This window comes from Podarcis gaigeae, assembly GCF_964106915.1.
Source record: "Podarcis gaigeae genome assembly, chromosome: 9".
Taxonomy (NCBI): Eukaryota; Metazoa; Chordata; class Lepidosauria; order Squamata; family Lacertidae; genus Podarcis; species Podarcis gaigeae.
This window is the reverse complement of record NC_139685.1, coordinates 51,790,396-51,816,106: the sequence shown is the minus strand read 5'-3', so window position 1 is coordinate 51,816,106 and position 25,711 is coordinate 51,790,396. Positions and strand designations below refer to the sequence as shown.

The 25,711-nt window shown below is 47.6% G+C and overlaps 1 protein-coding gene across 2 annotated transcripts; it reads left to right on the top strand.

The window, feature by feature from the left end:
• Window positions 1-16,544: 16,544 nt before the first annotated feature.
• On the top strand, window positions 16,545-22,626 carry LOC310853062 (dynein light chain roadblock-type 2). 2 transcript variants are annotated; one of them, XM_083757231.1, is made up of 4 exons: window positions 16,545-16,696; window positions 19,544-19,619; window positions 21,252-21,419; window positions 22,359-22,626. In XM_083757231.1, the coding sequence occupies exons 1-4, from the start codon at window positions 16,694-16,696 to the stop codon at window positions 22,400-22,402; spliced, it is 291 nt and encodes a 96-aa protein (XP_083613357.1). In that variant the 5' UTR covers window positions 16,545-16,693; the 3' UTR covers window positions 22,403-22,626. The 2 variants fall into 2 exon arrangements, with proteins under 2 accessions (XP_083613357.1, XP_083613356.1); XM_083757230.1 differs by lacking the exon at window positions 16,545-16,696 and adding an exon at window positions 16,791-16,958.
• Window positions 22,627-25,711: the final 3,085 nt, after the last annotated feature.

The window sequence follows — 25,711 nt, the reverse complement described above, 5'->3', positions numbered from 1 at the left end:
TCTTTCAGTGCTGCTAGGCCAAGCCACTAGAAACTGGGCTGGATCTTGCCCTAGAGTGAAGGCTGTCTGGGAAATGATATATAATGAGCTGAAAAAGGTATTTAAGTATACCTTTCTTAAGAAACCAGAGGCCTTCCTTATGGGCATTGTCGGCCAAGGGGTGTTAAAGAAGGACCGGACATTTTTTATGTACGCAACAACAGCAGCAAGGATACTCGTCGCTAAGCATTGGAAAACTCAAGATTTACCCACTCTGGAAGAATGGCAGATGCAACTGATAGACGACATGGAATTGGCCGAGATGACTGGCAGAATCTGAGACCTGGGAGAGGAGACGGTAGAAGAAGATTGGAAAAAATTCAAGATTTATTTGCAAAAGTATTGTAAAATGTATGAATGTTAAGCAGGATGCTTGATCAGAAACAATTTGGCATCATCAAAATAGATGAAGTGAATTATGAAAAGAAGGCAAATTTAAAGAAAACAAATTTTTAGATAATAATTAGGTTAAGTTCAAATTTTTAAGAGGTGGAATAAGTGTATCTAAAATTTGAGTTATGATATTGAAAATTAGAAAGTAAGGATGGAGATAAGGTGATAATGATTTTATTGCATTAGCCATGCGGCCATAGCACAACATACATAGAAACAACAACACAAAATGGGGGTGGGGAAACAAAAGTGTATGCCGTTCTGGGCGAACACTCTGAGAAAATGGGGACAACAAAGGCAACGGGAGGCTTAAAACATCGAGTGACAGAGAACACAAAAAACAGGTTCGACTGTGCGGCGCATCGACTACATCTGTGGTACTGAGGAAGGAGTTGGTGCCGCTTTCCTCTTCATCACACTAAGCAGGAAATTAGCTGTCATCTCAGTAATCCAACAGTCAGAATCCTGCAGAAGAAGGGACACTATCCAAGGCTGGATTGGGAGATGAAGCTTGTTCACGAGAGGAGTTAGAAACCGAGATCTTTCATCTGTCCAGTTGGGACAGAAGAGCATTACATGTTCCATAGTCTCCAGAGCCGTGTCATTGCAGGAGCATGTTCTATTTGCGATGGGAACTCTGGAGTAACGACCCGACAGAACTGCTGTAGGAAAACAGTTGAGACGGGCACAGGTAAAGGCCCTTCGTTTAGCCTCCGAAGGAATTGTAAAGCAGTATAGAGGGATCCCTTCAGGGGGTGGAATAGCTAGGGCTAAGCCTGAACACGGCCCTCTTGCTTGGGAAGCTGTGTTAGAGAAGTCAAGTTGCTGCAGCTTCTTTTTGATTAGAGGTAGGGCCGCCGGGCTTATACACTCTAAATTAAAAACAGTTTTGCGGTTCAAATTGAGAAGAGAGCGGAATTTGAGATTAATTGTAGTTTTCCAAGGAGAATTATGAGTATCTCTTAGGATCAGATTGGAGAAACCACCTCTAATTCGAGCATCCGATGGTAGTAGGTGGGAGCTGTAGGAAATGGCTCGACTCCATGCTCGTTTTACAATTGAGGGCTGGGCGAACTCAAGTCGTAAGGCTGCACCTGAGACACATCTTGGGACGCCGGAAAGAGATCTCAGAAACATATGAAGTGGGCGATCCAAGTTACCTGATATTGCTGTAGTCCATACTTCGCAGCCATATAATAGTTTAGGGACAACTTTGGCATTAAACATTTGAATTGCTGCTGGAAGGTGTTTGCCGCCCTTCTGGTGATAAAATCGGACAATGGCATTAGAGGTCGTGGTTGCAGCAAGAGAGGCAGATTGTAGATGGGTGGTCCAGGAGAGATTATAAGTAAATATCAAGCCTAGATATTTAAAGGCTTTTACCTTTTCTAAGTAGCCACCTGTGATCTTAAGTGGCTCCAGCTTGAGTTTGCGGGAACGAGTGAAGTGGAGAACTTTCGATTTTTTATAATTAATATTAAGGGCTTCCGCCTTACAATAGGCGATAAATGCATTAACTGCATTTGCTAGGTCTGCAGCTGTTCTGGATAAGATGACGGCATCATCCGCATAGAAAAGGGAAGCAACGGGGTGGCCTGCTAAGTGAGGAGGGTACTTAGTTGCTAGCTTCAAAGGGGAAAGGGCATCATGAAGATAAAGATTAAACAGTAAAGGGGCCAAGAGACAATCTTGTCGGACGCCCCTGGCCGTTGGGAATGGGGTGGTAAGGTAGCCGTTGGGACCAATTCGAACGCGAGCTGTGGTGTTTGAATAAAGGGAAATGATTAGGGAAAGGAGGTGTGGATCAATTCCCAAATGGGCAAGTTTGGACCATAATCTCTGCCTAGGAATGGAATCAAAGGCGGCCTCCAGGTCCATGAAAGCGACAAACAGGTGGCCTTGCCTTGGTGCAGTGTATTTGCTGGCAAGGTGATAAAGAGTTAGACAGTGGTCCATGGTTGATGCTGACTTCCGGAAGCCAATCTGTTCTGGCGGTAGAATGTTTCTCTCATGGACCCATGAAAGAAGTTCTTCCAGTAAGACAGCGGCAAATATTTTCCCCGGAATAGATAATAAGCTGATGGGGCGATAGTTCCTAGGGATGTTTGGCTGGCCGCCTTTGAAAATCGGAACTATTGTAGCTTCTCTCCAGGAGTCGGGGATGTCTAAGGCGGAGGAGATAGCGGTGAATACAGGAGTCAGCTGTTCACTCCACCAAAGAGGATCAGTCAGGAAAAGGTCCAACGGGACCATGTCTGGGCCGGGGGCCTTATTCCTACGCATGGACATTATGATGTTGAAGATGCGGGTTGAGGTAAAATTTACTGAGGAGGTGGAACTAAGAGAACAGGAACAGAGGTCCGACGGGGATTGAAGGTGATCTGTAAGATGATTTGGAGAAGCGAAACTGGCTGAATAATAAGCGATCCATTCGTCAGCGGAAATCAGGATAGCTGAATTGGGTGGTGCCGAAGGCCTAACTAAGCGCCAAAAGGAGCGGGAGTCATGCCTCTCTACAGCTGAACGAAGAGTGGACCAAGCCTCAAGGATGTGTTGCTGTTTCTTGCAATGAATCATGTTTCTGTATGTCCTTTTAGTAACTAGAAGCTCTGCACGGGTTTGGGGGTCGTTGGAAAATTTGATGATTCTGACCATTTTCCTAATTCGCCTTCTTAGGACTTTACATTCCTTGTCAAACCAGGGTGATTCGGGGAACAAGCGTTGGTGGGTAGGCGGGGAGATGGTTATGTAAGTTGTTGAAAAAGCATCAATTAATTTCCGGTATTGGTCAGCGGGCGGAATTGAGTCAGAAAGAACTGTAGGCATATCAAGTGATTTTTGTATGTCCAGCGCAAGAGAGGAGCTGAGGCTTGTCCATTTCTTTGTTTTATATACAGGGTAGCTTTGTACGGTGGAACTATAGTTTGAGGGGACTGAGAATGGCTCTTATTAGGTTTAACATTAAAGTCAATGGAAGGTGGTCACCACCAAAATATTCAGCCACTTCCATTTTTGTAGAAATTGAGAATAGCTCCGGCGTCAATAGAATGTAGTCGACAACACTGGTCCCCCGGGAAGAGATGCACGTTAACTGCTGCGAGGACAAGGGAGTAACGTTGCCATTTGCGATGCAAAGATCGTTTTCGATGGCCAATTGGGCCATCAGCCTCCCCGACGCATTTGTTATGGGATCAAGAGAGCATCTGTTTCCCCAGGGGGGCTGCAGGGGATTGTCCAGAAGTGCTGCGGAAGATAATATAGCATCGTCGTTGGGACCTATTCTTGCATTGAAGTCGCCTAGGAGGATTTGAGGAAGTCCTGGGTTAGTTTGAAGATCATGGAGCCAAGACGAAAGTTCAGACCACCTTTCATTACGGTCGGAATCATTAATTGCTGGAGGCAGATATACTGTAGTTATCAACCATGGGCTTTTGGTCTTTGGAAGGTGGATCTTTATAGTGAGAAAGTAAGGGGAAGATTTAAGTTCCTCGCAGATAGTGAGGGATAGGCTGGTTGAGATAAGACAGGCGAGGCCAACTTGAGGGCGACCCCTGTTAGTTAGTTTGCGAGCACAGGAGCTAAAGGAGCAATAATTTGGAAGAGTGATACTTTGTTGGGACCAGGTCTTTTGGAGGCACACAATGTCAAAAGAAGAGATAAAGTTTATTGCCTCAGGATCCATTTGCTTTGTCGCCCAGCCGTTAACATTCCAGGAGACAATTTTAGGGCTCTGGGGTGGGTTGGATGCGCCTTTCAGGGAAAGAACTACTTTTGCTTGGTTTGTAGGTAAGGATTGAGCCTGTTTGTTTCTAATGGTGTCGAATTTCCGCGGAGATAGGGAGCCGGCTGGTGTTTGCCTCTGGTCTGATCTTTGTCAATTATTTCCCAAGGAGCTTTTAGGGATTACTCTTTTATGAGCCGGCCAATTGTTTTCTGGGCATGGCAAACTGGCCAAATGTTCTATAGTTTCGGCTGGTAAATGTTGAATACTGACATTAGTGGTCACCGGGCCTTTGAAGTATGTTATCTCTTTCCGTAGGTGTTTTTCCGGGACTTGATTGTGGCCTAACTCTGCCTCGTCTAGGTACCTCAGTTTGTCCCAAGAGCCTGGTGAGTTCACCTTGGGGATGGTTCTCCCTATTGGAGGTGATGTAGTGTACTCTTCGGTGTGCTGGGCCTCCTTGATTGGAAGTAGATTAATCTCAGCCATTGTCTGAAGGTAACGTGGCCGACAGGCCGCCGGGTTTTGTTCTTGTATAGAGTTCAAATTAAAGGAAGTCTGGTCCTTTTTGTGGGCGTCCACATTGATTTCCTTATTTATATCTCTCATGCTGGGCACTTTATTTGGGGAGCCCAATTCAGTCTCATTTAATTCTCTTGTTTTATCCCATGCTAATGTAGTTACGAGGTTTGCCTCTGGGATGGATTGCATGCGAGCTGGGTTATAGGAGGGGCGTTTCAGTTCCAGGATCTGCGAGGGTGGATTCATTTCCGCAGCAACCACTTGGCCTGGGGTAACGGAGGGTTTCTCGGCCCATAAATCCAGTTTGTGACGACTGAGGCATAAGGCCTGATCTGGGACATACTCAGATATGTTTTGATTGTGTAGTCCCGGTTGGACCTTCGTCAACGGAGGAGGGGCAGATTCTCTGTTAGAGACAGAAGATGTAACAAAAAAATCAGTTATTTTACTTTGGGAAGATGGTGACTGTGAGGAGCCCTCCAAATTAAAATTTTTAACAATTTGGTTCGACTGTTGGCACACCGTGGATGATCCACTGAAAGTAGATCCCTGAACAGGAAGTCTCTTCATTTCGAAATTCTTGGTACAGCTTGACAGAGAAATAACCAGGGAGGGAGAAGTTAAGTCCGTCGGAGGAAACCCTCTCGCAGATTTATCATCCGACATTAGGATGATTTTATTGATGCGTCCCATCGGGTCTTCAATCGTTTCCGGCGGCGGGTCCCGAGGTGTAACATTCGCAATTTCCTTTGAAGAAGGTAATTGAGGGGGCATCACGGGGGCGGGAATTGCGGAAGGCTCTCTCAGGGGCATCATTTGTGGACTACTTCTATATCTGGTTGAGACTGGAGAAGATTCTTGCTCTAGCATAGATGCGTGAGTTGAAGAGGGATTTGAGTCAAGCAGGGAAATCAGAATTTCGTCCTTAGATATGTTGGTCGATGAATGTAGATGAAGGTTCAGTGAGGATGGTCGAGCCTGGTCGTCTCGGGATATAGCGCACGGGGCAGAAACAACTTGAAGATTTGAGTCTTGCCGGATGGTTTTTGTTTTCAGAGTGGGGCTTAGCTGAAGAAGATCAACCACTTCAGTCCGCTGAGCCCAAGTGGAGTTATTTGGAACATCGTTAGTGTCTTCCCCTCTATGTTGGACTTGCAAAAGCTGAGATTTAAGCGTGTCAAATCTTTGCATCATCACCGCCTGTTCTTTCGGAGGGAGGGCTCTGAACGAATCAATAAGTTCCCTTTCGTCAAGGGCAGTCTGCAGGTTTTCGTCCTCATATATGGCTGTTTGAGAGGGTATCGAGTTTGGTCGAGGATGGCACGCTGCAGAGTCATCGCAGTGGGGCCTGACCGTATTTTGAAGTAAGGCAGAGTCTCTTGTCCTAATATCCTCACCGCCAGGGCACCTATTTAGAAGGGGTTTGATCTTGCTATCTGCAAAAACCCTCGTTGCTACGATGTCGGCCATGGACAAAAGCGTTTTCCTCCTAACAATAATAGATGGTATCTTTTCAGAGTGGAACGCAAGTATCACCTTCAGGAAGTTGTTCTGCCGGAGAAGGGGCATCACAGCATATAGGTCAATCTGATGTTTCTTAATTTTTAAAAGTTTGCTTAAACAGTCTTTAGCCCCTTCTAGCGTTGTCCATCTTCCTATTTCTGACCTGACAGACAGGCAACTTTTCTTGGGTTGCAGAGTTAATGTCTGATTATTCAATTGGGAATTCAAGATATATTTAATTTTGGTCTCCTTTATTTTATCTGAATTGGGGTGAGGCAATAAGTTTTTGACCTCACAAACTGAAGATTGTGTTGTTGATTCAAGTTTTTCAATTTTCAGCAGGATATTGGATAATTGTAAAGATACCTCATCCAGCCTTTTAAAAATACAGTGAAGGGTCTTAATTACTAAGTGTAACTGCTCACAGCTGGGGAACTCCCCCATATCAGATGTTAAACCATCTTCCTGTGATGAGAGTTTTTCTTTCGTATTCTCCTTTACAGGCTTTACTTTTGAAAAATTTTGAGTCATCGGAATTGGAGTAGCTTCTAAATCAATTAGAGGTAGGAAGCTGTCAGGACTGCCGCTAGGTCCCAGCTCACAGAGGACCAACGCCCAGTGGATATTATATACAAAAGTCTTTATTGAAGTTTGGTTTCCATTTCCAAGCTCTGGGCGCGCAGGCCCACGTCTTAACGCTAGACCGGCTAAGTCCCCTCTGACTCACTGCTCCACCCACACCAGTTTAAGATTCTAGCCCGGCTCCACCTCTTGCGCTGCTCTTTCCTGCGTTGGGTCCTTCTGCCCTCTGGGGTTCCCTCCTTCCTGGACTCCTCTGACGCGGAGCCTCCTGAGTCTTGCCCCTCCCTCCGGCGGGCTTTAGGACCTGGCTCCCTTCCCGGGCTCCCCGCTGTGCCGCGCTCCTGTACATTTGAACTTGGCACGCGCGCCCAGCCGGTGACTTTCCTTCTGACCGTTTCCCCGCTTCCTGATGTGGGTGTTGCCAAACCTGACTCCTCTCCTCCCTCTGGTGGTGAGGACACTGGTCCCGACTCCTGGGACTCCCCCTCCCCACTGCGCTCTGGTGGAGACGCTGGCCCTGATCTCCAGCTGCTGTTCAGGGACTCCCCGCTGGCCCCTCCCTCTTGAGGTTTCTCCCTTGGAATCTCCCTTGCTCTGGCCACTGGCGCTCCCTTCTGTGAGTCCTCCGATTCGCTAGAGAGGCTTGTGGAATAACTCTGGCCACTGTCACTGCCTGCGCCCCCCTCGTACTCCTCCTCCTCACTCTCCATTTGCTCCCCCTCCTGTGTCTCTCCTTCTGAACCCCTGACATCCATCCCCCCCTCGAAGCCCCCCTTCCCCCCTCCCCCTCTTCCGGTGCGGGTTCCGGGTGCTCCATTGTTGTAGGGGTGAGTCCAGGATACAGCTCGTCCCCTGAGGCTTGCAACCATCGAGATAAGTCCGGGAAGTCCCCCATGGGCTCGTCGACGACGACCTCCTCCGCTTCCATCTCCTGCGCGGTGTGCTCGAAATCTGAGCTCGACCCCAAATCACCCAAGAGCCCTCCTCCCCCTGTTGCTTGATGGGGGTCCACCTCCCAGGGCCCCTTCGGCATGTCTCTGCGCCAGCCCACTTCGGGTTGGTCCTCCCACCAATAAGATCCCCCCGTGCCAAAACCTGAAAGCGATCCCTCCGGGGAGCTGCCTCCCGGAGCCGAGTCCTCAGCTGACGAGAAACCCCGGAAAGTGCTGGCCGAGAGTGTGGGTGTGAACAAACAATCCTCGAAAAAGCCCGCCGGCATAGGCTTGTGCGGGAAAAGTGTGTGGAATTCTTCCTTGAGCAACTGCTCCTGCACTGCGTAATCCGGCACCCACCTGTTGGCGCTGGCCGGGGTGTCCTCTGTGGCGAGAAGATATTCAATCCCGTCCTCCCCCCACCTTGAGTCTAAAATCTCAGTGGCTTCATTAAGTGGCTCCCCTTTCGGCGACCCCCCTTTTTTGGGCGCTTCCCTGAGCGGGTCTGGCGCCTTCCCCGGTGCTTGAAACCTGTGGGGCTCTCTGTAGGGCGTGAGCACTGATCTATGAAAGACCGGGTGCATTCTGGAACCCTCCGGGAGTGTCAACCGGAAGGCCACTGGGTTGATCTGCGCCTCTACTTGGTAAGGCCCTAGCTGCTTGTGCCCTAGTTTCTTCTTGGCTAACGATCTGGCTGGAACTGCTTGTGCTGCCAACCAGACCCAGTCTCCCACCTGGATGTCCTCCCCAACCCTCCTGTGTCGATCTGCCTGCACTTTGTAAGCCTGTTTTGCCAACTCTAACTGCCTCCTGAGCTGCTCGTGGATCTCCTGCAACTCCGCTGCCACGTCCTCTGCTCCCTGTGGCTCCCCCTCCCGCACTGTGTCCAGACCCGGGAAGGTTCTGGGATGCCTCCCGTAGTTGGCAAAAAATGGGGTCACCCCCGTGGACCCGTGCTTCGTGTTGTTGTAGGCAAACTCGGCCAACGGTAGATAGTCCACCCAGGTCGATGGCTGCTGGTTCGCGTAGCATCTCAGGTACTGCTGCATGATGGCGTTGACCCTTTCCGCCTGCCCGTTAGTTTGCGGGTGTCTCGCCGACGCCAGGCTGACCTTGACGTTCAGGAATCCCATCAGCTTTTGCCAGAAGTTGGAGATGAACTGGCGCCCCCGGTCGGACAAAATAGACCGTGGTAGGCCGTGCACCTTGAACACGTGGTCTATGAACATCTTAGCGGTCTGCTCGGCCATGGCCACCTTCGCGCACGGAATGAAGTGGGCCATCTTGGTGAACAGGTCCACTACCACGAGCACTGCCGTCTTGCCCCTTGAGCTGGGTAGATCTGTGACAAAGTCCAGGGCCACCCTCTCCCACGGTACGAACGGTGTCTGTAGCGGTTCCAACAGGCCCGCCGGCGGCTGGTGCACAGGCTTAGCCCTTTGGCAGGTGTCGCACCTATTGACATAGTCCGCGACATCCCCCCGCATCTTAGGCCACCAAAAGTCTCTGGCTACTAAGTCCACCGTCTTCTCCTTGCCGAAGTGCCCCGCGCTGGGTGCGTCGTGCAGCTGTTGCAGGACCTTCGCGCGGAGGCTGTCTCCTGGTACGTAGAGGACTCCCTTGCGTAGGAGCAGGCCGTCGCGCACTTGGAATTCGTCGCCCCTCGCCTTGCCACTGCACACCTCCTCCATCTTGGCTCGGGCGAACGAGTCCGTTTGCAGCGCGCGGCGCACCGCGTCCAGGTCCACCGTGGCTGACGCGCATGCCCACGCCTGTGGTGTGAAAATGTGCTTGGCCGCCGCCGGTGCCTCTGCCTCCAGATACTGCGGTTTTCTGGACAGCGCGTCCGCCAAGACGTTGCTGTTTCCTGGGATGTACTCAATTCTGAAGTCGAAATCTGCAAAGAACTCCGCCCAGCGGATGTGTCGCTGGTTCAGGAACCTCGCCGTGCGCCAGTACTCCAAGTTCTTATGGTCTGTGCGGACCTGCACCGTGTGCTTGGCTCCGACGAGGAAGTGCCGCCACGCCTTGAAGGCTGCATGTATGGCCAGCAACTCCCTGTCCCAAATGGTGTAGTTCTGCTCCGCTTTGCTGAGTTTTCTGGAGTAGAAAGCGCACGGCCTCCAGTCCCCCTGGTGGTCTTGCTGCAACAGAACGGCTCCCACGGCCCTGTCTGAGGCGTCCGTCTCCACTCTCATGGGCCTGCTGGGATTTACGTGCAGTAGGTTCTCCTCGGAAGCGAAGAGCTGCTTGAGCTTCTGAAAGGACTGCTCTGCCTGCTCCGTCCAGATGAACCTCTTCTTCTTGGAACTGAGGGTGTCGGTGATGGCCGCTGTCTGCATGGCGAAACCCTTGATGAACTTGCGATAAAAGTTGGCAAAACCGACAAACCTCTGTACTTCCTTCCTATTGCGTGGGTTCTTCCAGTCCAGTACTGCACGTACCTTGGCACCGTCCATAGCCAGTCCCTTGTCGGACAGTTTGTAGCCCATGAAATCCACCTCCGTCTTGTCGAACTGGCACTTCTCCAGCTTGGCGTACAGCCTGTGCTCCCGCAGCCTCTGCAGAACTTCCCTAACATCTCTCTCGTGAGCCTCCGGCGATTCCGAGAAGATTAGGATGTCATCCAGGAAGCAGACGCACTTCTTGTAGAGGAGACCTGCCAAGACATGATGCATGAAGGCTTGAAAGCAGTGGGAACCATTTTTTAATCCAAAAGGCATAACTCTGTATTCATAAGTGCCCAGCGGCGTAAACATGGTTGTTTTCCACTCGTCGCCTTCCCGTACGCGAATGAGATTGTACGCTCCGCGCAGATCCAACTTGGTAAAGATGCGACCCTTCCTCACCGTCGCCAGCAGGTCATCGATCTTGGGCATAGGGAAGGCTGAGGGCTTGGTCTTAAGGTTCAAGAAGCGGAAATCAACGACCAGCCTCTTTTGGGGCGTGTCCCGCTTCTTTACAAAGAATACAGGGCTGCCCCCTGCCGCCTTGGACTCCCGGATGAATCCCCGCTTCAGGTTGTGATCTATGAACTCCCTGAGCTCTTGCAATTCATCCTCAGACATGGAGTACAGTTTCCCCGTTGGGAGCGTCACCCCGGGCAGGAGGTCGATCTTGCAGTCGTAGGGTCTGTGGGGAGGCAGCTTATCCGCCTCTTTCTCGCAGAAGACCTCCAAAAACTCCTTGTATTTGTTAGGCACCGCTTGCAACATGCCCAAGTTCAGCTGTGGTCCATCCTCGTGCCCCTCATCTTCCAAGTCCGCCAGGATGCAGTGTTCTGCGCAGTAAGAGGAGCCGAAGGTCAGTTGCCGCTGGTACCAAGCTAATGCCGGGCTGTGCCTATCCAGCCAACTCATTCCCAACACTATGGGCGTGTCTGACAGGCGGGTGACGTTGAAGCTGATGACCTCACGGTGGTTTCCAATGCGCATCACCATTGGCGGCGTCTGCTGTAGCACTTGCCCTCCCAGTAGCTCCCTGCCGTCCACTGTGACGACTTTCAGAGGTACCGCCGCTGGCAGAAGGGCTATGCCATGTTGCTGGATGAACTGCATGTCTATAAAATCTGCATTTCTCCCCGAGTCGATGGTGATGGGAATTTCCACAAGTAGCCCATTGGGGAGCTGAAGGGATGCGGTGAGCTGCACTACTGGTTTGGGTGGGAGAGGGTCGGTGGGCTGTAAGATCCCTGGGGATTGCTTCACTGACTTGTCTGGCTGGCCCCCAGAGACGCCATCTCCAGCCAGACAGTGGAGTTTTCCTGCTGCGACTCCCTCTGCTGAATTGCGTCTGTTACTGTCGCTGCGGCTGCAGTATGCTTGTGAAACCGCTGGGGACACTCTTTTGCCATATGCTGAGCACTGTCGCAAATGTAGCACTTCCTGGTTCCTCTAGGAGGCTTCATCTTGACTGCTCCCGGAGTTAGGGCTCCGACTGTGGAGTGAGCCTTAGCACCACCTATCTCCATCGGCTCCTCTCCCCCTCCCAGCGGAGGCATGGATCGAGCGCGCGCCGCCTCCTTGGGGAAGGGAGGCAGTCCTCTCGCTGGCGTGCGTCCCAAATGCCCTTCCTCCTTGCCCCAAGGGCGTCCTTCCAACCGAACCCCAATGGAGAGTGCCCGTTCCACCACGTCCTTGGTGGTTTGGGGTCTTCCCCCCCTTGCGATCTCGTCTTTCACAGCTCCGCTCAACCCCTCCCAGAACAGGTCTCTGACGGCAGGCGATTCTTTCTCCCAGGCTAGTACATTCACCAATCCGAAAAAACGTGAATGATATTGCCTCACAGTGGCTTTACCTTGTCTTAGTCCGTGAATCTCCCTCCTAGCGATATCCACATCAATCTCAGATAAAAAACACGCATCCATCACTTTAATGAAGGCAGTCGCATTTTGGAGGGCTGGATCCTTGTCTCTCCATAGATTGCGCAGCCACGATTTTGCCTCCCCCCGTAAATGCGAAATAATAAATCCCACTCTCTCTTCCTCATTTTTAAAGTCTTTGTCAAGCAGCTGCAATGCATAAATTACATCTGCTCTGAAGTTAGGATACTCCTGCAGGTCCCCATTGAAGTGAGACACCAGGCTCCCTTCTCTGTTTCCCAGCCCAATCCCTTCTGGTCTGGTGGCCGGTAGCCTCTGTGTACTTAGCACTTCTAACCTGGTTCGCAGATCCTGGCAGGCAGCAGCTGCTTCCTGTTCTTTCTTTCTGGAAGCCGCAATTTCTGCAGTCAACTGCGTCACTGCGTTTTGCAAACTCGCTATCCTCTCTTCGGTAGTCATTTCCCTGTTTTTCGTGAGCTCGCGAAGCACCAATCTTCACCCCTCGCTGCTTTCCCGCACTCCACGAGGTTGCAAAATTGGTGAAAAAAGAGAGGGGACTTACTGTCAGGACTGCCGCTAGGTCCCAGCTCACAGAGGACCAACGCCCAGTGGATATTATATACAAAAGTCTTTATTGAAGTTTGGTTTCCATTTCCAAGCTCTGGGCGCGCAGGCCCACGTCTTAACGCTAGACCGGCTAAGTCCCCTCTGACTCACTGCTCCACCCACACCAGTTTAAGATTCTAGCCCGGCTCCACCTCTTGCGCTGCTCTTTCCTGCGTTGGGTCCTTCTGCCCTCTGGGGTTCCCTCCTTCCTGGACTCCTCTGACGCGGAGCCTCCTGAGTCTTGCCCCTCCCTCCGGCGGGCTTTAGGACCTGGCTCCCTTCCCGGGCTCCCCGCTGTGCCGCGCTCCTGTACATTTGAACTTGGCACGCGCGCCCAGCCGGTGACTTTCCTTCTGACCGTTTCCCCGCTTCCTGATGTGGGTGTTGCCAAACCTGACTCCTCTCCTCCCTCTGGTGGTGAGGACACTGGTCCCGACTCCTGGGACTCCCCCTCCCCACTGCGCTCTGGTGGAGACGCTGGCCCTGATCTCCAGCTGCTGTTCAGGGACTCCCCGCTGGCCCCTCCCTCTTGAGGTTTCTCCCTTGGAATCTCCCTTGCTCTGGCCACCGGCGCTCCCTTCTGTGAGTCCTCCGATTCGCTAGAGAGGCTTGTGGAATAACTCTGGCCACTGTCACTGCCTGCGCCCCCCTCGTACTCCTCCTCCTCACTCTCCATTTGCTCCCCCTCCTGTGTCTCTCCTTCTGAACCCCTGACAGAAGCGATTTCGGGTTTCCACTGCAAGGCAATGCTCGGCATGGTCACTCCCTCCTCTATTCCGATGTGGCAGCAACCTTGATAGTTTTGGTTTGGGGGATGATAGGGGCTCGTCAAAGTCTCTCAAGCGTTTTTTCTGACCCATACTTTCCTCGGGCCAGGGATTATATGATTCTTAAAATAGCAAACACTTGACACACAATTAAGATAATGGCGTTCTTATCTCTTTTAGCAGCCGAGGCTGGCCCGCTGATAAGAAAGAAACAACGGGCAGTCTGGAGCAGGGCCAAGTCTCTCAGAGAGTTTCTATAGCATGCGGCTGCAGCAATTATAAACTGACTGGGTCAGTTAAGATAAAATATAAAAGATTAAAAGAAGATTAAAAGAAGTCCAATTATCCAAGGAGCACCGGAGAGCGCGTCTTACCTCGGCGCCATATTGGGGCAAGCAAGGTGATAAATTGCTGGTTAAATTTTCTATAATCTGGAACGCAGGAGCGGGAGATGTGAGGAAGTCCAAAGGAGATAAGAAAATATGTCATGATATGTAATATTTTTGTTTGTTTATTCATATTGTAATTAAAAAACCCTTAATAAAAAAAGAAAAGAAACTGGGCTGGATCTGCTGTTTATTCTGACAGCTTAAAATTACCCCAAGACCAATATTCTCAAAAGAAACTTAACCAGCATTTATCACCAAAGTCACATTGACTCTCTCATCTCAAAAATGGTGGAATGGACCCTAAGTTGCCATCAGCAATGATTTACATAACAGCTTTTAAGTATATTTTGGGTTTTATGTTTTGAATTGGATTGATATTTTATATTGACAGGCACACACACACACACACAGATGGATATTGTTGCTAAGCCTAGCAATACCAAAAAATGGTTGCTGGAGATTTGGGCAGTGCTTTTCTGTAGCTGGAACTTGCCAGAACTCAGTTCCAGCCCCTCTCAGGTGGGTGCCATTGCCATTGTAAGAGAAAAAGGGAGGCTTCAAGGCAAGTTTCAAGCAGTGCTTTTTTCTGGAAAAAGATGGGGAAACTTACCACAAGATGAGAGATAGATAGATATTGATTGATTCTGGGCCCAGTTGTAGTGGCACAAAACCACACCCCGGGCAGTGGCTAAATATAAGATGTGATTAATAAACACAAGCAGACAATGATCTGGGTAAGAAATGCCCACAACTTTATTGAATAGAGAGATACAGGTGGATTTTTGTCTTGGGCATTGGGTGTATATCTGTTCCATACAATATACAGGGTGAGTCTTTTAAAAGAGGCCCCATAGAACATGTGTACTCTATATCCACGGGGCCTCTTTTAAAGGACTGACCCTGTATATAATTTAATTTATTTAAGGTAAGGTAACTCAGTTACCCAGATGTCATGTTACCCCCCCCCCCCCGCTTCCTAGTAAACATGGCTAGGCTTGCACTGTGACTTCAGATGCCTAATACTCACCCTTCACTAGCTGTTTGGTCCCCTGCTTCTTCCACCTTCACTCGGGATGGCAGTTTCAGCTGTCATGAAATCCACAAGAGCCAACACACACACACACACACGGGCTACTTCAGTCTTAGTGTCTCCCCCATTTTTCTTTCTTCACTGCCTCCCTGGTTTGCTTTCCCCACTTCCTATCTTCTTTGCAAAACCTAGAATCCTAGTGGCAGTGAGTCCCACTGAAGTGAATGGGATTCACTTCCGAATAGATTGGGTGAGGGTTGCAGTGTCTTGTCAGAAGCTCCCCCTCCGTCCCATCCCTTCTATCCCATCCAGTGTTTTGCCTCAAACCTTGACAGAGCTGTCTCCCATTTTGGAGGCAGTGTGGTGTAGTGTAGTGGTTAAGAGCGATAGACTCGTAATCTGGGGAACCGGGTTCGCGTCTCCGCTCCTCCACATGCAGCTGCTGGGTGACCTTGGGCCAGTCACACTTCTCTGAAGTCTCTCAGCCCCACTCACCTCACAGAGTGTTTGTTGTGGGGGAGGAAGGGAAAGGAGGTTGTTAGCTGCTTTGAGACTCCTTAGGGTAGTGATAAAGCAGGATATCAAATCCAAATTATTATTCTTCTAACTTCTGAAAGTGTGTAGTTTTTTGCCCAAGGAGCTGCTTTAAAGGGGGGAAATGGGAAACATCTTAGCAGCGCAGAAAAGCTGTTTTGCTGTCTTGAGAAGTCCAGAAGAGGAGAGAAAGAGATAGAAAGCTGAGGGCAGAGTTGGAAGCGAAGTTTGAGACTACTGTGAGATGGTCACAGATTAGGAAGAGACTTTAGAGGATCATCTAGTCTAACCCCTGCAATGGAAGTACATCAACTCAAGTAGCCTCAAGTTAAGAGAGCATAAGACAGCCCATTAAATCTTTCCCCTCCATTAACCCCTATTGCAACACAGAAGATGCCCCTTGAAAGCCCCAATCCTACTTTTTTATTGGGGGGGGGCAAGCAATCAAAGATAAAATAAAGCCTCCTTTATTTTATTTTTCATTTTTAATGTGGAGGGAACATGGAAGCTATTTAGGGGAAACCAACAATATAAACATAACCAGTAAATAAAAACAAAAACACTCCCTCCTTCCTTTTCTGCCAGTAGGGGTGGGTGCGAGGGAAGAAAAATGAAGCAGCAGCAAAAAATGATGTTTAGGGTTGGGGAAACAGATGTGTGAAAAAGCAAAGGGAAGAGGGGAGAAATGAGAAGAGTTCAAGGGTGAGGAGGAGAAAATAGTAGAGGCAGACAACACAGAGAGAAGGGAGGAAGGGAAGGCAGGACAAACACTGAGAATGGAGCAAACGGGACTTTAAAGGCATGGCAATTTCCACCCCCTCTTAGCTTCTAAGCAAGCGTCTCTATCCGGGAGAGGGAAGGGAAGTCTCAAGGCAGCTCCACGGAGGAGCCCCGCTTCTCCCGCTCATGCGACTGGAGGAACCAATGGAGGTGTTATGTTTTTGTTTTTTTTCACGGAGGCTTCCTAGCAAGGAAGTTGGCTTTATCGCGCGCGAGAGAGGAGAACAAGTCTATTTTATAGGCTGTTTTTCCTCCCCGTGAGGGAAAGGAGAAAGCAGGCGGGGGGAGGGAAGGAAGGGGGAAATAGAACAGCGCGCTAAAACATTTCCCTTTCCAAAAAGAAGCTCGCGCCGCTCCTGCTCCGTTGCTCCCTAAATAAGCACAGTTTGCCCTCCTTGCAAAGCAAGCGAAAGGGAGGCTGAAACAGGCAGGCGCAGAACTCTGACGGCTCTCTATGACCCGCCCCCTCACTTCCGGGCCCTTCCTCTCGCCCAGCCCTGCGCTTGCAGGCAGAGCACCATAGCAACGGAGGCCTGCTGAAGCGCTGCCGCCTTTGAGCTTTCCCAGCGGAGCCATGGTGAGGGAAGGGAAAGCTTATGCCGTGATGGGATTCGGGGGGGGGGGCGGTGAGGAAGCCGTGATCTTGCTGGGTTTGTATGTGTAGGGAGAAAGGGGGGGGCCGCGAAATGGGGGGAGCCAAGGTAGATTTCAAGCGAGTGTGCAGGTGGGAGGAGAAGGGCCGTGGCAGGGCGCCTACCCCCCCCCCCCACGGCATCGCAAGGGAGGGTTGGGAGAGGCTCCTGTCAGGTACCTTGGAGAGCCGCTGCCGATCAGCGCAGGTAACACTGAGCTTACGTGTGTCCATGGTCTGACTCGGTATCTGGGTTCCTATATAGGGGAAAGGCCTGAGCTCTCTGGTACAGCATCAGCTTAGCATGCAGAAGGCTCAAGGTTCAGCCTCTGGCATCTCCAGGTGGGGAAAAGTTGTTGGTCCCCCGCCTGGAAACCGGGAGTAGCGGGTGGGGGTGAACTACACTGTATTAGATGGACCAGTGACCTGATGTAGAGTGAAGAACAGGGCAGGTAGGTTTTCTTGTTAGGATGGCGGAGTGCAAACAATGAGGGCGGGGCTTATCCAGCTTTTTAATAGTTGCATAGAAGGACAAACAACAACACTTTTAAGCCAAATAAGGCTTTCAACATGGCTTGCAGATAACAACCACAAGACAGTCCCTGCTCTGAGGCTCACTGAAAAGTATGAGGGGTTGGGAGGGAAGACGAAAAAATAATTGACATAATTGTTTTTATTCTTGCTGTTTTTATTGCCTTTAACTTGTAAGCTACTTTGGGGCTTACAGATATAAGAGATAGATAACACCCACATCCACAAATCTTTCCTGAACTGGATTAGACTTTTACAGTTATTAAAAAAGTAAAAGGACCCCTGACCATTAGGTCCAGTCATGACCGACTGCGGTTGCGGCACTCATCTCGCTTTACTGACTGAGGGAGCCGGCGTACAGCTTCCGGGTCATGTGGCCAGCATGACAAAGTCACTTTTGGCAAACCAGAGCAGCGCACGGAAATGCCGTTTACCTTCCCACCAGAGCGGTACCTATTTATCTACTTGCACTTTGACGTGCTTTCGAACTGCTAGGTTGGCAGGAGCAGGGACCGAGCAACGGGAGCTCACCCCATCGCAGGGATTTGAACCACCGACCTTCTGTTTGGCAAGTCCTAGGCTCAGTGGTTTAACCCACAGCGCCACCCGCATCCCCTTTTACAGTTATAACCATTGCTTTATAACAGGCTTCCTCAAACTTGGCCCTCCAGATGTTTTTGGCCTACAACTCCCAGGATCCCTAGCTAGCAGGACCAGTGGTCAGGGATGATGGGAATTGTAGTCTCAAAACATCTGGAGGGCCGAGGTTGAGGAAGCCTGCTTTATAACATGCTGGCACTTTTCTCAGTTGATATCCAGCCTTTCAGAAAATTATAAATAAGAACAGTGTCATATAACCTGGACCTGATGGATTACTTATTATAGGACTACTCTCTCCCAAATCTTGTGGAACCATTGCTTAATGGGGGGGGGGGGTTCCATCCTTCTATCTATGAGTCATGTAATTTTTTTGCATCCAGGAGCAAATTGAACACAAGTTATTTGTGTAAGCAGGTACAGTGGTACCTCAGGTTAAGTACTTAATTCATTCTGGAGGTCCGTTCTTAACCTGAAACTGTTTTTAACCTGAAGCACCACTGTAGCTAATGGGGCCTCCCGCTGCTGCTGCCGCACCACTGCTGCGCGATTTCTGTTCTCATCCTGAAGCAAAGTTCTTAACCTGAGGTAATATTTCTGGGTTAGCGGAATCTGTAACCTGAAGTGTATGTAACCTGAGGTACCACTATATGCTGGTTCTTGCCTGGGTAAATCAACCAAAACTTGAGTTTAACTTGGATTGTAAGGAGCAAACCCATTTGGTTTCTTATCAACTCATGAGTGTGGCTTTCTGCTCTCAGTATTGCTATCAGGGTGTTGGTAGCAAGAAACCCCACATGAGCAGACTACTATATGTAGGAGTAGAGGGTGCTGCAGGTGGCCGTCTTAATGCTGGGTTTTAAAGAAAAATATAGATGGCATTTTAAGCCTCCATCTTACCATCTACCCTTTAACATAGCACCTCTCTTGCTTCACTAAGAGCATGTCCCTTCCGACTTGCCCCACTAATGCAGAGCAGCCAAGTTCCCTAGTGCCTTCAGCGTGATGCCATAATTCCAGATGCTGTTCTGCAACAGGGCTCCCTCCACAAGTGATCCATTGCTGTTAATTCAGTAGCTAGCTGGATCCAGTGCTAGAGTAGACCCAATGAAGTTAATGGTTATGACTAACTTCATTAATTTCAGTGGGTCTGCTCTGATTTTGATTTAGTGGGATACTATCCCATGTTCTGGGATGCAGGTGGCGCTGTGGGTTAAAGCCTCAGCGCCTAGGACTTGCCGATCGAAAGGTCGGCGGTTCGAATCCCTGCGGCGGGGTGCGCTCCCGCTGCTCGGTCCCAGCGCCTGCCAACCTAGCAGTTCAAAAGCACCTTCGGGTGCAAGTAGATAAATAGGGACCGCTTACCAGCGGGAAGGTAAACGGCGTTTCCGTGTGCGGCTCTGGCTCGCCAGAGCAGCGATGTCACGCTGGCCACGTGACCCGGAAGTGTCTCCGGACAGCGCTGGCCCTTGGCCTCTTAAGTGAGATGGGCGCACAACCCCAGAGTCTGTCAAGACTGGCCCGTACGGGCAGGGGTACCTTTACCTTTACCTTTTATCCCATGTTCTGGAGCTGGAGACCAAATTGGTTAGAAATATTGGCTGCTGCCAAAATTTTATGGGCTAGTGCTCACATTTTGTTACAGTGATTTTGCTTCTTTTGCAGGCAGAGGTAGAAGAAACTTTAAAGAGGATCCAGTCACATAAAGGAGTTATTGGAACTATTGTCGTAAATGCAGAAGGTAAAGATCTGCCTTTTGGGTGCTCTCAGAAGTACACTCAACGCTTTGTACAAAAAGATGCTTCTTGGAATTTTTCTTTTGCTATTCGAAATCTCCTTTAAGCTAAGTTGGCTATTCTAATTTACAATTTGAATTCAAAGCTGAGAACTGGTTTCTTTTAATCTGAAGAAGTCATCAGTGTGAATAGTTTATTTGATATCAAGAGGCTGATGGGTACTTTGTGATTTGTGTGTGAGGCCTCAGCATTTTCTTCAAGTTCACAAATGCTATATTTTTAAAGACACTTTTGCCACTTTAACACAGTGGATAAAACCAGTGCTTTTTTCTGGGGGTACTAAAGGGGAAACACAGTGCCGGCACTTCCCTTTCCACCAATGTTAAAAGTGTGGCACTTACTTTAACAACTTCATGGGGAGTACCAACACACACACACACACACACACATATATATATATAAAAGCACTGGATAAAATTATGTTTTTTTGAAATTGGTGGCAGCATTCCCATTTACTGGAAGTTGGGGTTTCACCCAGTATGTAACTACTCTAATGATCTCAAGTGTCTGTGACCATTTATTATTTTTGTAGCTATTTGTCTAGTTACCCAAAATACTGAGATTCTTGAGGAAAGATTCATGTGCCTACTCCAGTAGTAGGTTTTACAGTATCTCCAGATGTCTCTACCTAATGAACATAAGGGCATACACTCCAACATTTCTCCAATGAAAATAGGGCCTTCCTATTCCATTATTTATTTATTTATTTATTTATACATACACCACCCATTAAACATTAAATAACTTCCTTCAGATGTCTTCTAAAGGTTATATAGTTATTTCCTTGGCTCAGGAGTTGCGTAACTTCATACCCTCCAACATTTCTCAGATGAAAATAGGGACGTCCTAAGGAAAAGTGGGGCATTCTGGGATCAAATCAGAAACCAGGGTGGCTTCTGAAAATCTTGGACTGCCCTGGAAAATATGGACACTTGGAGGGTCTGTAAGGGCATAAGAGCAACCTGCTGGATTAGGCAAATAACCCTTCTAGTCTAGCATCCTGTTCTCACAGTGGCCAACTAGATGCCTGTGGGAAGCTTGTAAGCAGGACCTGAGTACAATAGCACACCCTCTGGTTGTGATTCTCAGAAACTAATATTTAAAAGCATAATTCCTCTGGCAGTGGAGGTAAAACATACCTATTTTGGCTGGTAAGCATTGGTAATAGTTATTCAGTTTAAGCAGAAGTGGATATCAAGCTGCATGGAGAAGATTGTTGAAAACTCTTTTTTATAGAGTTTGCCCAAGTAATTTTGATTACAGCCTGACAATCTTGGTCTACAACTTTTATCTCATAGGCTACTGAAATCTCATTAAAATGCATGTAGTAGAGTCTGGCAGCTTCCCAACTAGGCGTCTCTTCTTTTTCTTCCCAGTCTCTGATACAGGGCAGCAAAAGGAGGGAACAGATTCCTATTTATGGTTTAATTGTCTCTCCTCACCTGTAACAGTTGCTGATTGGCTGTTCTTTCTCCAGAATAAAAATAGGTTTTTCAGAAGTGTCCTTAACCTCAGATGCAGTTTGGTTCTGATGTTGCCCTGTTTAATCCTAAAGCAGCAAATGACTTCCTTTTCAGGCATCCCAATCAGAACCACTCTCGACAACTCAACCACAGTACAATACGCAGGTCTCCTTCATCAGCTCACGATGAAAGCAAAAAGCACAGTGAGAGATATCGATCCCCAGAATGATCTGACCTTTCTCAGGATTAGATCAAAGAAACATGAAATCATGGTTGCCCCAGGTAATATATTTTGTCTTCCAAAAGAAAATACTGCTTTTACTGCTGTGTGGGTAGCTTTTGAGGTCCCTTTCATTGCTCCAATGCTGCTGTTAAGCATCAGTCTTCCTGTTTCAGTTAGGAAGATAAAAGCATAAGGGATGTGCTTGCCTTCAGATCCTATAATTGCATAAATCAGGCATGTCCAAAATCCGTTTTGGTGCCCAATCCAGCCCACCAGTCAATTTAATCTGGCCCTCACAGCAGTATATGTCCTGGGATTAAAAAAAGCTCAGCAACTTCAATCCTAAAAAAGCTCAACAATTTTGTTCGGCCCTCGTGCATGTTCACTTCATCATATCTGGCCCTCTTTGAAAAAAGTTTGGGCACCCCAGGCTTAAATAGAGAGGGCCCAGCATTTATCTATCATGTTGTGTGGCAAGGCCGGACTATAGCTGATTGCTGTGCCTGACTAGATGAGAAAATTGTTAGATCTGGTATAAGATTATTTCCTAGGTGTGAGGAACAACCATTTTTCCAAAGCTGGATTTGGCCAATTAGCACATAAAACTGCAGCTACTTATTGTTGGTGACAAATGACTCCCAAACCACCAATCTTACATGGGACAGATGTGCCTTTAGCTTTTAGTACTTGTGTTTGTACATCAAGATGATATTTGATAAACAATGGCTGTTGTTATTTTTTGAAGTGTTTCATTTTGTCTACTAAGTGGGCACAAGCAGTGGTCTTTATTATTTTGCCCAAGATCAATCCCGCAAAATAGTTAACAATCAATATTGGGGAAAGGATTCACCAAATACAACAAAACATTATAACTATGAAAATATTTGGCTTATAGAACTATTTTGAAATGTATATTGTAAAAATAAGGAATTGCCGAAATAGAGAACAATCTGTAAGCATTTGCCATCACTTTCATTGTTTCTTATCTTTTTCCACAGATAAGGAATATCTTCTGATCGTTATCCAAAATCCTTGCGAATAGACCAACCACACCAATTTTATGGGAACTGTGCTACAATTTTAAAATAACGTTTACTACAGATATACAATGTTGTAGCATACCACTAAGAAACTTTTCCAGTAACTTGTCAGGAAGTTTGCAAACTAAATTCTCTCACGTGTGCAAATGCATTGTATTTGTAACTGAATTAATGAAAATGTGTGTCTAACTGCTTAAAGGACAATAAACCTAAATGTTAAAACATGTGTTAACATTGATTGGGACATGTGTTCTAAAATTAAATAAATCTTTTCAAATAATGAAGCACAGAGCTAAGGCTACGGCTGGAACTCTAATAAAAACAGCTCTCAAAGCCATTTTCATGTAAACAGTCAGAAGCAGGGAATGCAGAATTAAATAATGGTTGCATTTCAGCTGACGTTAAACAGGATTATTAAGTCCCTTTGATTTCAGTGGGATTGATTGTTAAACATATGCTCAAGTTTTCCAACTTCAGATTGATTGTGCCCAAAGTAAGTGAATTCAAGAATATAGTGAACTCCTTAGAATGGCAGAGCACCCAGTGGGTTTTTTTTCTGATAGAGCTAAACATGCTTTTCCTTATTCATTAATGTCTGCAGTTACTCTTTGTGCAGTGGCTCACAATGTTTCGGATGCCTGTATGAAATAAACGTTTATCAGTAGTTTACAGATAGAAATGAAATGCAAAACAAACTACTGGAAATATGACAGGGACCACGAGTTCTGAACCAAGGCTGCAAGCCTATTGCATTGAACTCGGTGGGGCTTACTTCCAGCAGTACTCAAGCAGGTTCAGGCTGCGTAACGTCTGAACCTAGTGAGGGAATTATTTCAAAGGAATGTATGGAGTACTGTACTGCTGAAGCAGGAGAGAAACAAAGGGCTCTCGAGCACAGTGAAGATCTCTTAAGCAGAAGTGCTTGAAGAGGGCGATTCTGTTTCATCACATAGATGTGCAGCAAGACAGAATGTGATCTCTTTGCAGGCATTCACTTAGCAAAGCAGTATGTTTTAAGATAATATTGAGGTATGCTATTTCTGTGGCGGGCTTCATTGAACTGAAAGGTGGGGACTGTTAAATGCTTAGTAACTTCTTAGGGAAGTTTTTAATGTTTGATGTTTTATTGTGTTTTTAATATTCTGTTGGGAGCAACCCAAAGTAGCTAGGGAAACAGCCAGATGGGTGGGGTATTATTATTATTATTATTATTATTACCAAACTTAGGAAACCTCTAAAACTTCCTTGAAGTTTCTGTTTTCATCACTTAATAAATATTTCATTTCTAGTAATCTAAACATTTCAGTAACATTTCAGCATTCATAAAAAATGTGTTTGCATTTTGATTTAGAAAAAAATCAACTTCTAACTTTGAATTCATTCAGTTAATTTGTGGAACATTAAAATGCATGACCTAGATGTGTGTTACAGCATAAGTCCAATTAACCATAAGTCTTACAAAATGTGATTGTCATAACAAAGCATTAGAAAGGGGAAAAACAATAATTCAGATCTAATTCACAGTCAAATGGTCTCAAGACTTAGCTGATGATTTAAAAAATTTAAACTCACTTTACAAAAAGAAAAAAATCCCGCTTACTAAAAGCTCTTAATTCCACAAACACACGAAAAGCTTCTTGCAACAAGAAGCATCCTATTGAACATGCCACATTTTTAGGATGTACACATGCTGCGGTTTTTATGTATCATAATTCTTCTAGGTAGCAAAAATAAATAAATTATTTTCCAGAAACAATTCTGATGCAGATACATGTAATGACATCTCAGGGTCATATAAAATGGACAGCATAATATACTAACATCTTCCACACCAATCTAATACTTCGTAAGATGAAAGTTGCAGTCCTATGAACTTAGAGTAAACCCCATTGTATACACTTACTTTTGAGTAAGCATGCATAGGATTGTGCTTTAACACTCTGAACATGTACGTAGTATAAGTCTCGGTTCAATATTGTCCATACTTCCTCTTGTTGAACAAACTGCTGCAAATTCTACAAAGAGGAGCTAAATCCAGCTCCTTCCTTCCTCTCTGGAACATCTGATCTTTTTAAAGAAATGGGATTTATTGTATTTTTCTATGTATAAGATGACCCCATGTGTAAGATGCCCCAGTTTTTTGAACCAAAAGTCAAGAAATTACCATATTTTTCTGTGTATAACATGCCCCCTTGTATAACTCAAAATTAAGAAAATAGGGTAAAGGTAAAGGGACCCCTGACAGTTAAGTCCAGTCGAGAACAACTCTGGGGCTGCAGCGCTCATCTTGCTTTAGAGGCCGAGGGAGCCGGCGTTTGTCCACTCCGCGGACAGTTTTTCCGGGTCATGTAGCCAGCATGACTAAGCCACTTCTGGCTCAATGGAACACTGACACCAGAGCAGTGTACGGAAACGCTGTTTAACTTCCCGCTGGAGCGGTACCTATTTATCTACTTGTACTTTGATGTGCTTTCGAACTGCTAGGTTGGCAGGAGCACGGACCGAGCAATGGGAGCTCACCCTGTCGCGGAGATTCAAACCGCTGACCTTTTGATCGGCAAGTCCTAGGCTCAGTGGTTTAGACCACAGCGCCACCTGCGTCCCATCCTGCTAGCTATAGTGGAATTCTGTCTCTGCTGATTCTAGGGTTGCGGTGGAGAGGGACTAGGAATCCGTACTGTTGATAGTGTTTCTCCCTACTTATCTGCAAGAGAATCAGCTGCAGCTGCTTAATCAACACAAACTATTGTCTGCCCTTCATTAAGAGGGCACAATCTGCGAAACCAATCAACCTCCCTACAGGCCCCATGGCTTACTATATGTCTTCCCAGCTTGCCCCATACCAGATTTGGGAGAGAGGCATTAAGTAAAGAAATAAATAGGTAATTAAAAGTACCATATTTCTGTGTATGAGACGAGGTTTTTTCATCCCAAAACAAAGCCCCCCAAAAGGGGGGCATCTTATACATAGATAATGCCTTGGTGGGACGGGTGATTGCTTTTAGCCACGATCGGGAGAGTTTTAGCGGTGATGGGGCGGGTGATGGGTGACTGCTGCAAGGTCCACTGTCTGTTGGCTGCTGCTGCGTCAATTGGAAGGGTGACTGGCGGCTGCTGGCTCAGAGCAAGCAGTCAATAGATATTTTTAGTGGCGCGTGTGACTTTCAGCCACTCCGGCGGTGTAGCCATTTTCGGCACCCCCCCCCCCCACAAAAGCTCAAGCACTCTGGGCTCTCCTCTGCTAAAAAAACCCTCAACAAATCTGGCAATCTTTCCCCATTTTCTGAATTTTGAGTCTCCCAAAACAGGGC